The 15,102-nt window shown below is 44.0% G+C and overlaps 1 protein-coding gene and 1 pseudogene across 1 annotated transcript in view; both read right to left on the bottom strand.

The window, feature by feature from the left end:
• LOC124615633 (probable G-protein coupled receptor CG31760) overlaps positions 1–15,102 on the bottom strand; it is a 611,636-nt gene that overhangs the window by 245,435 nt on the left and 351,099 nt on the right. Inside the window, exon 4 of the mRNA XM_047143641.1 lies at positions 1,814–2,014. Coding sequence (XP_046999597.1) covers positions 1,814–2,014 — 201 coding nt within the window. The remainder of the gene's footprint in view (positions 1–1,813; positions 2,015–15,102) is intronic.
• On the bottom strand, positions 599–716 carry LOC124616833 (annotated as a pseudogene).

Raw genomic sequence — 15,102 nt, forward strand, 5'->3', positions numbered from 1 at the left:
AGTTTCCTGTTGAACATGTGTGACCACCACAAGGGAGGGTCGCATTACTGTGCACGAAGCACGATGTAACCCTTGCACATCTGTGCCTCCCATCAGAGAACAAGAGATGGACACCATGCAACAATCTGTAACATCCCGCACCAGTGGTCGGAGATTATTAGCAACCAGACTAGACAATTATCGTCCATGCGTAGGCTGCCGTTAACATAACAACGGAATCGGCTGCGTTATGAGTGGTGGTGTGAGTGCAAACAATGGACTGCTGATAAACGTCGTCGCTCTGTGTTCAGCGAGGAACAGCAGTTCCGCACAACACCCGACGACCGTAGTCGGCGAGTAGGAGGAGAGCTTATATTCTTGCAGTATTCAGGAGATGCACAGTGGTCTAAACTCTTCCCGTACAGGCCATGAAGGCCCAACGGTACAGACCGGCCGCCGTGTCATCCTCAGCCCATAGGCGTCAGTGGATGAGGATATGGAGAGGCATGTGGTCAGCATACCGCTCTCTCGGCCGTATGTCAGTTTCCGAGACCGGAACCGCTACTTCTAAATCAAGTAGCACCTCAGGTAGACTCACAACGGCTGAGTGGACCCCGGTGGCCAAAAGCGCTCGGCAGACCGGATGGTCACCCAGCCAAATGATAGCCCAGCCCGACAGCGCTTAACTTCGGTGATCTGATTGGAACCGGTGTTACCACAGTGGTAAGGCCGTTGGCCGCACAACGGTGGTACTACTGTCATTACCGAGTGGAGAGTAATCGGGTATGACATCACGTCATTGGTGGTAGTCACTGATAAAACTCAGACATCGTGTGTCCTTAAAGTTTAACCTCTCATACAACTCTATCGTGAGGCCATTTTTCAAAATTAAAATGCTTGTCCCATACAACCCGTAGCCCTACGAATTGTATATATATATATATATATATATATATATATATATATATATATATATATGTATGTGTGTGTGTGTGTGTGTGTGTGAGAGAGAGAGAGAGAGACAGTGAGAGTGTGTGTGTGTGTGTGTGTGTGTGTGTGTGTGTGTGTGTGTGTGTGAGAGAGAGAGAGAGAGAGAGAGAGAGAGAGAGTAAGAAAAATCCTAAATCCGATCCTGATAGCTCGTGGTCGTCCGGTAGCGTTCTCGCTTCCCACGCCCGGGTCCCCGGGTTCGATTCCCGGCGGGGTCAGGGATTTTCTCTGCCTCGTGATGACTGGGTGTTGTGTGATGTCAAAAGGGTAAGTTAGGTTTAAGTAGTTCTAAGTTCTAGGGGACTGATGACCATAGATGTTAAGTCCCATAGTGCTCAGAGCCATTCGAACCATTCGACCCCGATGGAATATGAGTAGGGCCAATTCGGACGGTAACTCTATCAAAGTGCCAGTGTCAATCTTATAGTTACAACAACTGCTGGTCAGCTTGCCTCAGAGAAGGTACAACGCGTTTGGGAGATCGGGATCAGTATATGGTTCCACAACGGCGGGAGTGTGATATCATACTGATAAGTGGGCTCACACTGCCAAGATACTCGTATTTCTAAATTTAACTGGACATTGTGATCACTCAAATAACCTCACATACCCTCTGAACCCCTGAAGCTTCATTTAGTTTCCTCCTCTTCTTATGGATGCTTAACTTCTTTGTCAGGCAGTGTAACAAAGACGTGCTACTCCACCTTCGTTAGAAAGATCCGAGGTCAGAAATAAGACAGGTCTTATTGTTGAGAACCTCGAGAATTCTAGCCTGTTAGTGGCCCAGAGGTCTAACTCATCCCTTTGGTCTGGTAATGTAGAAGCACGTGGTGGAGCGACTGACCTTGACGTTGCCGTACTTCCACGTGAAGAGCACGACGACGGGCAGGCAGCAGATGACGACGCACGAGAGCACCAGGATGGCGGTGCGCATCACCCAGTTGAGCGACACGACGCACGGCCGGTCGTCCACACACGAGTCGCAGCCCTCGGCGCACGCCAGGCACTCGAAGCTGCCCTCGGCGCTGTACAGGTTCTGCCGGCCCTGTGGGAGACAACCACCACGCGGGCCGTGGTCAGTATGGCCAACAATTAACAGGGTAGTAACACTTGCTGTAGAATGAAACAAAAGGTTCAGCAGGCAAGAAAAGTGTTTACACTCAGTAGCAAAGGGTCATGGGCAGCCACTGGGACACAAGTCGGTTCTCTGGCGCTCAAACCTATGTGGTGCACTTGTCACTACGCAGTCCTTTACAGAGAAAGGGTTCCGGGCGCGCCGCTTCGAAATCGGGAGCAATATGACACACAGAGGACTACCGGCGCGTACGGCTCTGCAGAGACGGTGTGCCGCCCATTGGCGAGACATTCGTCGTCATCCTGTGCTGCGGTTTACTTTGGTGGTAACATAGCGTCTGCTGTGGTGAACATAGACACAGGACACTGATGACATAGGAAACAAGAATTCTTGTGGAATGTCCGATGTCACAGAATGAGAGTACCCGTGCTACTTGTACCAATTACTATCTCATGTTTTTACAAAGAGTACGCGAAGGAACTTGCCACCCTTCTTGCAGCGGTGAACCGTAGGTCTGTAGAAGAGCGTAGCGTTCCAAAGGATTAGAAAAGTGCATAGGTCATCCCCGTTTTCAAGAAGGGACGTCGAACAGATGCGCAGAACTATAGACCTATATCTCTAACGTTGATCAGTTGTAGAATTTTGGAACACGTATCATGTTCGAATGTAATGACTTTTCCGGAGACTAGAAATCTACTCTGTAGGAATCAGCACGGGTTTAGAAAACGACGGTCGTGTGAAACCCAGCTCGCGATGTTCGTCTACGAGACTCAGAGGGCCATAGACTCGGGTTCACAGGTAGATGCCGTGTTTCTTGTCTTCCGAAAGGCGTTCGATACAGTTCCCCACAGTCGATTAATGAACAAAGTAAGAGCATATGGACTATCAGACCAATTGTGTGATTGGATTGAGGAGTTCCTAGGTATCAGAACGCAGCATATCATTCTCAATGGAAAGAAGTCTTCCGAAGTAAGAGTGATTTCAGGTATGCCGCAGAGGAGTGTCGTAGGACCGCTGCTATTCACAATATACATAAATGACCTTGTGGATGACATCGGAAGTTCGCTGAGGCTTTTAGCGGATGATGCTGTTGTATATCGAGAGGTTGTAACAATGGAAAATAGTACTGAAATACAGAAGGATGTGCAGCGAATTGACGCATGGTGCAGGGAATGGCAATTGAATCTCAATGTAGACAAGCGTAATGTGCTGCGAATACACAGAACGACAGAGCCCTTATCATTTAGCTACAAAATAGCAGGTCAGCAACTGGAAGCAGTTAATTCCACAAATTGTCTGGGAGTACGCATTAGATTTAAAATGGAATGATCATATAAAGTTTATCGCTGGTAAAGCAGATGCCAGACAGATTCATTGGAAGAATCCTGAGGAAATGCAATCCGAAAACAAAGGAAGTAGGTTACAGTACGCTTGTTCGCCCACGGCTTGAATACTGCTCAGCGGTGTGGGATCCATACCAAATAGGGTTGATAGAAGAGATAGAGAAGATGCAACGGAGAGCAGTGCGCTTCGTTACAGGATCATTTAGTAATCGCGAAAGCGTTAAGGACGATAGATAAACTCAAATGGAAGACTCTCCAGGAGAGACGCTGAGTAGCTCGGTACGGGCTTTTGTTAAAGTTTCGAGAACATACCTTCACCGAAGAGTCAAACAGTATATTGCTCCCTCGTACGTATATCTCGCGAAGAGACCATGAGAATAAAATCAGAGAGATTGTAGCCCTCACAGAAGCATACCGACAATCCTTCTTTCGACGAACATTACGAGACAGGAATAGAAGGGAGAACCGATAGAGGTACTCAAGGTACCCTCCGCCACACACCGTAAGGTGCCATGCGGAGTATGGATGTAGATATAGATGTTGAAAACGTGTTCAACAGCTACATCATAATTCGCAAGCCACCTAAGGATGTGTGGTGGAGTATACTTCTGGTACTACTAATTAAGAACCCTCCCCTTTCTCTATTGCACTCACGAAAGGTGCGTGGGAAGAATGATGTAATCCTCTATATTTGCTCTAATTTCTCGAATTCTCTCGTCGTCGTCATTTCGTGTGTGCGTGTGGCAGGACGTAATCTGTCGACCGAATCTTCCCGTAAAGTGCCCAGAAGTTAACCTCATGGTCATACACAACGACCGTCTTGTAACGTCTGCCCCGGAAGTTTCTTGAGCACTGTATCACGCTCTCGTGCCATCTAAACGATCCCATGACGAAACGCACCGCTCCCCTTTTATTAGCACTACCATGTAAGAATCCCATACTGTTGTACAATGCTCAATAATCGGCCGAACAAGAGCCCTGTATAGAACTTCCTTCGCGGGTGAGATAAGTTTCCTTAAAATTCTTCGAATGAATCTGTCTGGCAACTGCTTTTCCTACTGTTTGTTTTATGTGGTCATGCCACTTAAAGTCGCTCTGGTCACTTAGTCCTGTATACCGGGTGATCAAAAAATCAGTATAAATTTGAAAACTGAATAAGTAACGGAATAATATAGATAGAGAGGTACAAATCAACACACATGCTTGGAATGACATGGGGTTTTATTATAACCAAAAAAATACAAAACTTCAAAAAACGTCCGACAGATGGCGCTTCATCTGATCAGAATAGCAACAATTAGCATAATAAAGTAAGACTAACCAGAGATGATGTTCATTAAAGGAAATGCTCAATATGTCCACCATCATTCTTCAACAGCAGCTGTAGTCGAGGAATAATGTTGTGAACAGCACTGTAAAGCATGTCCGGAGTTATGGTGAAGCATTGGCGTCTGATGTTATCTTTCAGCATCCCTAGAGATGTCGGTCGATCACGATACACTTGCGACTTCAGGTAACCCCAAAGCCAGTAATGGTACGGACTGAGGTCTGGGGACCTGGGAGGCCAAGCATGACAAAAGTGGCGACTGAGCACACGATCATCACCAAACCACGCACTCAAGAGATCTTTCACGTGCCATCTGTCGGACATTATTTGAACTTCGTTTTTTTTTTTTTTTTTTGGTCCTAATAAAACCCCATGTCATTCCAAGCACGTGTGTCAATTTTTACCTCTCAATCTACATTATTCCGTGGATTATTAAGTTTTCAAATTTATACTGACTTTTTCATCACCCTGTATTTTTATATTTTAAGGTAGGTATTCCTTCCAGCAATTTTTCATCAGCAGTATAACTGTACAGTAGTGGATTTCTTGCCCTACATATGCACAATGTGTTATACAGGGTGTTACAAAATGGTACGGCCAAACTTTCAGGAAACAAACCTCACACACAAAGAAAGAAAATATGTTATGTGGACATGTGTCCGGAAACGCTTACTTTCCATGTTAGAGCTCATTTTATTACCTCTCTTCAAATCACATTAATCATGGAATGGAAACACACAGCAACAGAACGTACCAGCGTGACTTCAAACACTTTGTTACAGGAAATGTTCAAAATGTCCTCCGTTAGCGAGGATACATGCATCCACCCTCAGTCGCACGGAATCTCTGATGCGCTGATGCAGCCCTGGAGAATGGCGTATTGTATCACAGCCGTCCACAAAATGAGCGCGAGGAGTCGCTACATTTGGTACCGGGGTTGCGTAGACTAGAGCTTTCAAATGCCCGCATAAATGAAAGTCAAGAGGGTTGAGGTCAGGAGAGCGTGGAGGCCATGGAATTGGTCCGCCTCTACCAATACATCGGTCACCGAATCTTTGTTGAGAAGCGTACGAACACCTCGACTGAAATGTGCAGGAGATCCATCGTGTATGAACCACATGTTGTGTCGTACTTGTAAAGGCACATGTTCTAGCAGCACAGGTAGAGTATCCCGTATGAAATCATGGTAACGTGCTCCATTGATCGTAGGTGGAAGAACATGGGGCCCAATCAAGACATCACCAATAATGCCTGCCCAAACGTTCACAGAAAATCTGTGTTGATGACGTGACTGCACAATTGCGTGCGGATTCTCTCTAGCCCACACATGTTAATTGTGAAAATTTACAAATTGAACACGTTGGAATGAAGCCCCATCCGTAAAGAGAACATTTGCACTGAAATGAGGATTGACACATTGTTGGATGAACCATTCGCAGAAGTGTACTCGTGGAGGCCAATCAGCTGCTGATAGTGCCTGCGCACGCTGCACATGGTACGGAAACAACCGGTTCTCCCGTAGCACTCTCCATACCGTGACGTGGTCAACGTTACCTTGTACAGCAGCAACTTCTCTGACGCTGACATTAGGGTTATCGTCAACTGCACGAAGAATTGCCTCGTCCATTGCAGGTGTCCTCGTCGTTCTAGGTCTTCCCAGTCGTAGCTAATAGGCTGGAATGTTCCGTGCTCCCTAAGACGCCGATCAATTGCTTGTAACGTCTTCCTGTCGAGACACCTTCGTTCTCGAAATCTGTCTCGATACAAACGTACCGCGCCACGGCTTTTGCCCCGTGCTAATCCATACATCAAATGTGCATCTGCCAACTCCGCATTTGTAAACATTGCACTGACTGCAAAATAAAGTTCGTGATGAGTACACTAACCTGTTGATGCTACGTACTGATGTGCTTGATGCTAGTAGTGTAGAGCAATGAGTCGCATGTCAACACAAGCACTGAAGTCAACATTACCTTCCTTCTATTGGGCCAACTGGCGGTGAATCGAGGAAGTACAGTACATACTGACGAAACTAAATTGAGCTCTAACATGGAAATTAAGCGTTTCCGGACACATGTCCACATAACATCTAATCTTTATTTGTGTGTGAGGAATGTTTCCTGAAAGTTTAGCCATACCTTTTTGTAACACCCTGTATTTATTTATATCTACTGTTAACTGACAGAGCGTGCACCACTTATGAGTTCTCTGCGAATCCGTACTGTTTTTTGGTACTACTACTATCTTACAAACAACCGCATCATCGTGGAACAACACTAAAGAACTTCCATGCCATGATATAACAGGTTGATTCTCCGACAGTCCCCATATATAAAATAATAGAGAGGATGAGTGTTTTGTCGATCTTCTTTTGATGGCAACATCCATTCTAAATTTTTGCCCTGTTGCGATGAATAACATGTAAGGGAAAGTGAGGGAAACGATTTCATTGATTGGTTATGAGTAATGTGTAACGTATCAGGGTGGGCGAATATGCATTCTAAACTTTAACACTACCATCGCGCTTTTTTAGTGTACTTCAGGAATTACCTTTACGTTTGCCAGATTTATTCTATTGAGAGGAGTAGCAGCCTTTACGGTAGTGGCAAGGCGACAGTTTGGATGATTCACATATCTGGCCTTGTAACATTAGCCAAAACGGCCTTGTTGTGCTGGTGCTGCGAACGGCTGAAAGCAGGTAACTGCTGCCGAGGGCACGTAGTCTACTGTATGGTTAAATGAGGATGGCATCGTCTTGCGTAAAATAATCTGGAGGTAAAATAGTCCTCTATTCGGATTTCTGGGTGGAGACTATTGAGCAGGACGATTTCATCAGGACAAACGTACCTGGCGTACTACAGATCGGAGCGTGAAACGTAGGGTCACTTAATCGCATAGGTGGATTACAAACTTTAATAGATAAGTGGATAAATTGAAGCAGTAAATTGAAGAATTAGTTACTTTCGTTGGCAGGAGGAACAGAACACCTGGTCAGTGGAAACCAGGGCTATAAATACAAAATCAAGAGAAGGTTCAGACATGAATGAAAAATATGAATGTCAGTAAGGTAAAATAAACAGCATATTGATTAGCAAAGGAAGACACTAAGTCAACACCCACCACCATAGTGCTTGTTTATATGAGAGCTGGTTTTAGATGGTGAAGAGATTACAGAAATGTACGATGAGGTAAAAGAAATTACTCAGATAATTAAGGGAGACCAAACTTTAACTGAAACGGAGGACTTGAATTCGGTAACAGAAGAAGGATGAAAAGGAAAAAGAAATTTAACTATCGGTAACACTTTGTTGAAGAATCCTGAAACGAGGTTGTACACTGGGAAGAGTCCTAAAGGCATAGGAAGGTATCAGTCTGATTATACGGTATAATGGTTAGGCAGTGAATTCGGATCCAGCTTTCAATTTGTAAGGGCAGATGTAGATTCTAAGCACAATTTATTGGTGGTGAACTGTTGTTTAAAAATAAAGATATTACAAAAAAAACATAGGAAGTTAAGGAGATGGGTTCTGGATAAGCTAAGAGACCCAGAAGGTGTTGAGAGTTTCAGAGGTAGCATTATGCAACGGTTAACTAGAACTGAGGAAAGGAACACAGTAGAGGGCGATTGAGTATCTTTGAGATATGACACAGTAAAAACAGCAGAGAATCAAATAGGTAAAAAGACTGGGACTAGCATAAGTCCTTGTATAACACAAAAGATGCTGAATTTAACTGATGAAAGTAGAAACCGAAAAAAATGGGCAAATGGAGTAGCCGAAAGGGAATACAAACATCTATAAAATCACTTTGACAGTAGGTGCCAAATGGCTTAGCAGGTATGCCTAGAAGACAGTTTCAATTATTCGAAAGAGAAATTTCGATTTAATAGCAAGTGTCTCTAGGGTAAAGGTAGATACCAACCACAGTAAAATTAAAGCGGCCTTTGGAGAAACGCAGCTGTATGATTATCAAGAGCTCCGATAGAAGCAAAGAAGGGAAAGCTGAAAGGAGAAATGAGTTTGTAAAGGATCTGTACAATGGAAGTGAAAGCAATATTATAGAACTGGAAGAGGACGTAGATGAAGATGAGATGGGAAATGTGATAGTGCTAGAAGAAGATGACAAAGCATTGAAATACCTAAGGCGAAACAAGGCCCAGGAAATATACGACATTTCGTCAAAACTACTAACTGCCATGAGAGGGCCAACTTTGACAAAACCTGTTCCATCCGATGTGGAAGCTGTATGAAACAGACAAAATACTCTCAGACTTCAGGATGAATCTAATAATTCCAATTCCAAAGAAAACAAGCGCTGATGGGTGTGAATAATAGCGAATTGTCACTTCAGTAAGCCATGGTAGCAAAATAACACCAATTATTTACAGAAGAATGGAAAAGGGTGCTAGCCGACCTCTGTGATTATCTGTTTGAATTTCGGAGAGAATTGGGAACACACGAGGCAATACTGATCATACGACTTATGTTAGAAGATACTTCGAAGAAAAAAGAATCTACGTCTATAGTATTTCTAGACTAAGAGAAAGTTTTTGACACTGTTGAATGGAACATTCCCTTTGAAATTCTGAAGGTAGTTGGAGTAAAATACGGGGAGCGAAAACGTATTTACAACCTGGACAGAAACCAGTCTGTAGCTATGAGAGTCGAGGGGCGTGAAAGGGGAGCAGTGGTTGACAAGAGGGTGGGACAAAGTTGTAGCCTATCTCCGATGTTATCCAGTCTGTATATTGAGCAAGCAGTAAATGAAAAAATATAAAAATATTGGAGTAGGAATTAAAGTTCAGGGAGATGAATAAAAACTGAGAGGTCTGCCTATGTTATATTAATTATGTCATAGACAGCAAAGAACTGTGAGGAGCAGTTGAACGGAATGGACAGTGTCCTTAAATGAGGATATAAGGTGAACGTGAGCAAGATCGAAACAAAGATAATGGTATGTAGTCAAAGTAAATCAGGTGCTGTTGAGAGAAGTAGATTAGGGAGCTAGACAAAGTAGTAGATGAGTTTCGTTATTTGAGCAGCATAATAACTAATGATGACTGAACTGGAGAGGATATAAAATATAGACTGGCAACGACAAGAAAAGCGTTTATGAAGAAGAGAAACTTGTTAACATGGAATATAAATTTAACAATTTGTAAGTCGTTTCTGAAAGTATTTGTACGTAACGTAGCCATATGCGAAAGTGAAACATGGATGATAAACGGTTCAATCAAGAAAAGAACAGAAGCTTCCGCAAGGTGAACGCTGAAGATTAGATGGGTAGATCCCGTAAGTAATGAGTGGGTTTTGAGTAGAATTGGCGAGAAAAGAAAAGTGTGGCATAACCTGACGAGTAGAAGGGATCGGTTGACAAGACACGATCTCAGACATCAAGGGATCGTCAGCTTAATAGTAGAGAGAAGAGAGTAGGGGGTAAAAGCAGTTGAGAGACACCAAAGATGAATACAGTAAGTAGATTCAGAAACATGTAATTTATAGAAGCTATTTAGAGATGAAGAGGATTGTACAGGATAGAGCAGCGTGCAGAGCTGCATTAGACCATCTTCGGACTGAAATCCACAACAGCAGGAGCGACTTGCTGACTTTTGCCCACAAAGAAGTCTTGTATCCTGTCACAAATATGGTTCGATATACGGTAAGATCGTATTTTCTTTTTTTTTCATTTACAGCAGTGCGGTACGGTGTCAAATGCCTTCCTGAAATCACGGAACGTGGCATCAACTCGAGTGCCGTTGTCTACTGCGTAATGGATCCTATGAAGGAACAGAGAGAGCTGAGTGCGGAATCGCGTAGATTTTTATGAATGAGAGTTTCATTCTCCGAAAACATGCTAATTCCTGACCAGAAAATGTGCTCCATAATTTGTTGTCAGCCTCTCCTGCAACTCTTCTTCGTAACGGGAATGACCTGCGCATATTTACAGTTGCTATGTACTCTTCGTTGTTCCCTCCGCCACACACAGTTGGGTGGCTTGCGGAGTATAAATGTAGTTGTAGATGTAGAATCTAAGATAAACTGCTGATAGAAGGGCAGCTAGTTCTTTCACATAACCTTTGTAGAGTTTTGCAGGTAACTCGTGCGGTCCTGATGCCTTTCCACTACTAAGCGACTGTAGTTGATCTTCTATTCGGCGATCAGTTATCCCAATATCTGCCATTTCGTCGTTCGTTCGATGGTTGAAACGATACAGATATAATACAGTTGTAACGCTTATAGACATCCACTTACTCTGAGAGCAGAATAATCCCAAATGACTTTTCCTCTCACGACCATTTTCAAATTGCTAAAAGTCACACTGCCACACATAAAAAGTAATTCCTAATTTTTGACAGTGATTATGTTTGTAGATTTTAAAATTCTGTAATCTGACATAATATTTCTCTGGGTCTTCTTATGTCAAAATCACGTGTCAAAGCTTGTAAACTGAATTACTTTCACTATTTTTTAAAAGTATTTTAAAGCGAGAATCTGATGAGCAACCTAGGTTCATCAAACTTCTCCCAAAGCACAGAGAAGTACACGTACTTTGGAGCATGAAGGTAGGTGTAACTATCTCATTGTTTCTAGAGGATGCTTTCACGGTGTCCCCTAGGTTAGTCGAGGACCATTACTGTGCTGCAAACGTTGGCATTTAATACTGGCCTCCATTCTCAGAAGATAGGCACGACGGCATCTCTGCTTCACGTACCTTTGAGCACCGAACGGGAAGCCGGAGTGAGCGTCCCTCCCTAAACGACGAATCCTAGTTTCTAATTCCTTTTGGCACTGTGCTAAAACGTAATGCTTAGTGCTCGATACTCGTACTTACTGTTACAATTTGAAATTTCATGGAGCCTTCCGTGCTTTACAAAAGAGGACATCAGCTTTTTTCGTCGTAGTTTATAGTTATCACTGAAGCCTTAAAAGTTCGCTTCAGGGATCTTTGATCTTGAACTTGGCAAAGAGTAATAACTATCGTCATTAGTGTTCTGCCAAGAGGCAGGTTCTCAACTTGTAATGTCCCTATTTCTCTTGCCTTATGCCATCCTCTTCAGGTTTGTGAAATTTCCGCTTCCGTTTATGTCGTCTGTCATCTTATATCTTCGCTTTTCTCTCATTCCCCTCCAACAAGCTAGTCTTTCCCGAGTTTCTCTTAGCTAGCACTCCTATCATATCGAATATCCTTCCAGTTCTTCCTTTCCCTCGTAACCTCTGACAGTCTAATTCTCGCACCAACCATTTCCAACACTCATTCGTTACTCACTCTTTCCAAGCAGCTTATCCTCTCCAATCTCCTTCATATCCACACCTCAAATGCTTCTAGCCTTTTTTCATCCTCTCGTCTCACTGTCAATATTTCGGCCACATACAGTGCTCCAAACGCTTGCAAAGTCTTTTCCTCAGTCTTTTACCTACCTTGCCACTTAATAATCTAATCTTTCTACTTAATGCCTTCTTCGTTATAGGAATGCGAGTTTTCAGTTCCTGATGACGTCTCAGGTCTTCAGCATTGTACTTTCAAAATATATGAACGCTTTTACTTGGCTAACAATAGCTTGTCTCATTTTAGTACAAGGTAGACTCTTTCCTGAGCTGATCACCATGTTCTTTGTTATTCCTGTGCTTACTCTCATTCCTTGTTCCAACCAAGTTTCATTCAAATCTTTCCGCATTTTATTTATAGTTCCTTCACTTTATGTCACTAATACCATACGACGAGGGTGTAATAAGATAAGCAAACATAATCTGAGCTATAATTAGGTCAAAATTTCTCCCATTACATTTCATTTCAGTGGTATTTATTTTGAAGAAATCACCTTTCCATAACTGACCTTAAATGTTAGCATCTCATCTGTGTCGTATGGTCATGCGTAAAGTGTATCGAAGGTGACAAGGGAAACTGAATGCCTCTAAGCTGGTCATGGGATGTCAAAGCCACATTCTCAACCCTTTAGCCCACCTAGACGTAGGTTTCAAGGTGTTCGTCGATGTAGATAGCTGGTATCATTTACAGGTAACATGGAGAGCAACCATGGAATTTTTCCAACGCACTATCATTGCACTGGAAAAAGTCATATCTCACACAGCGACTACATCAACTTTACAAAAGTTGACTATAAGCATATGTTTTTACGCACAAAATGGAAAAGAAGCAGACCGGTGATTTCACAGTGTATTTTCCTCCCGAAAGCGGAATTTTCTGCTAACGCTCTAAATTCTGTTATTCTTGAAAAATTGTGATATGAATAAAGAAACTTCCCGTTTTTACATACCAACACGATATCTTTGTAGTTAAAATGCGTTATTTAGAAATATGTTATCAGGCATAGGAAATGTGTGTATACTCTGATTTTTAAAACTGTTTAACGACAGAACACAGCAATTCCATCAGTGTTAGTTACTACCGTTATTGTATCATCCCATCGTCTACCTATTCTGTTCTTGTACAAAATGACTGTTTCTGATGATAAGGTCCTTTCATTTTGTGTTCACTGATGTATTCCTATCTTAATGTTAGCTCTATCATCGAATGTATTTTCAGCTGGCCAGAATGATGGTAATAATGCTTCATGTTTTAGTGATTATATATAAAATCTATAAATCCAGGTATTTCGAAAAAAACGATACAAAGCCTGGACCTTTTAACTGGCTAACTGGTTAATAATTGCTTGTAGCCAAATAAAAATACACTCCTGGAAATTGAAATAAGAACACCGTGAATTCATTGTCCGAGGAAGGGGAAACTTTATTGACACATTCCTGGGGTCAGATACATCACATGATCACACTGACAGAACCACAGGCACATAGACACAGGCAACAGAGCATGCACAATGTCGGCACTAGTACAGTGTATATCCACCTTTCGCAGCAATGCAGGCTGCTACTCTCCCATGGAGACGATCGTAGAGATGCTGGATGTAGTCCTGTGGAACGGCTTGCCATGCCATTTCCACCTGACGCCTCAGTTGGACCAGCGTTCGTGCTGGACGTGCAAACCGCATGAGACGACGCTTCATCCAGTCCCAAACATGCTCAATGGGGGACAGATCCGGAGATCTTGCTGGTCAGGGTAGTTGACTTACACCTTCTAGAGCACGTTGGGTGGCACGGGATACATGCGGACGTGCATTGTCCTGTTGGAACAGCAAGTTCCCTTGCCGGTCTAGGAATGGTAGAACGATGGGTTCGATGACGGTTTGGATGTACCGTGCACTATTCAGTGTCCCCTCGACGATCACCAGTGGTGTACGGCCAGTGTAGGAGATCGCTCCCCACACCATGATGCCGGGTGTTGGCCCTGTGTGCCTCGGTCGTATTCAGTCCTGATTGTGGCGCTCACCTGCACGGCGCAAAATACGCATACGACCATCATTGGCACCAAGGCAGAAGCGACTCTCATCGCTGAAGACGACACGTCTCCATTCGTCCCTCCATTCACGCCTGTCGCGACACCACTGGAGGCGGGCTGCACGATGTTGGGGCGTGAGCGGAAGACGGCCTAACGGTGTGCGGCACCGTAGCCCAGCTTCATGGAGACGGTTGCGAATGGTCCTCGCCGATACACCAGGAGCAACAGTGTCCCTAATTTGCTGGGAAGTGGCGGTGCGGTCCCCTACGGCACTGCGTAGGATCCTACTGTCTTGGCGTGCATCCGTGCGTCGCTGCGGTCCGGTCCCAGGTCGACGGGCACGTGCACCTTCCGCCGACCACTGGCGACAATATCGATGTACTGTGGAGACCTCACGCCCCACGTGTTGAGCAATTCGGCGGTACGTTCACCTGGCCTCCCGCATGCCCACTATACGCCCTCGCTCAAAGTCCGTCAACTGCACATACGGTTCACGTCCACGCTGTCGCGGCATGCTACCAGTGTTAAAGACTGCGATGGAGCTCCGTATGCCACGTCAAACTGGCTGACACTGACGGCGGCGGTGCACAAATGCTGCGCAGCTAGCGCCATTCGACGGCCAACACCTCGGTTCCTGGTGTGTCCGCTGTGCCGTGCGTGTGATCATTGCTTGTACAGCCCTCTCGCAATGTCCGGAGCAAGTATGGTGGGTCTGACACACCGGTGTCAATGTGTTTTTTTACTTTTTCCATTTCCAGGAGTGTATAATTATTCCTTTCCTGCAGGATCCAAAATTCATTCCCCTAAAATACCCACTGTCTGAAATACCGATTTTGGTTACAATTAAACATTTACATCCGAACCCTGTGAATGAGTGTAAAGCGTCCGTAGAGGATGAATTCCATTGTGCCATAAATTAAGCTTCCTCTATGTTTATTCCCAGTTACAATGTGATGACGAAGATCCCTTGCAACTAAGTCCACGTGTTATTATTAATTTTCCTTCAAGATCCCTAAGGAGCGATAGGTAGGCGA

Source organism: Schistocerca americana, chromosome 5, assembly GCF_021461395.2.
Source record: "Schistocerca americana isolate TAMUIC-IGC-003095 chromosome 5, iqSchAmer2.1, whole genome shotgun sequence".
NCBI lineage: Eukaryota > Metazoa > Arthropoda > Insecta > Orthoptera > Acrididae > Schistocerca > Schistocerca americana.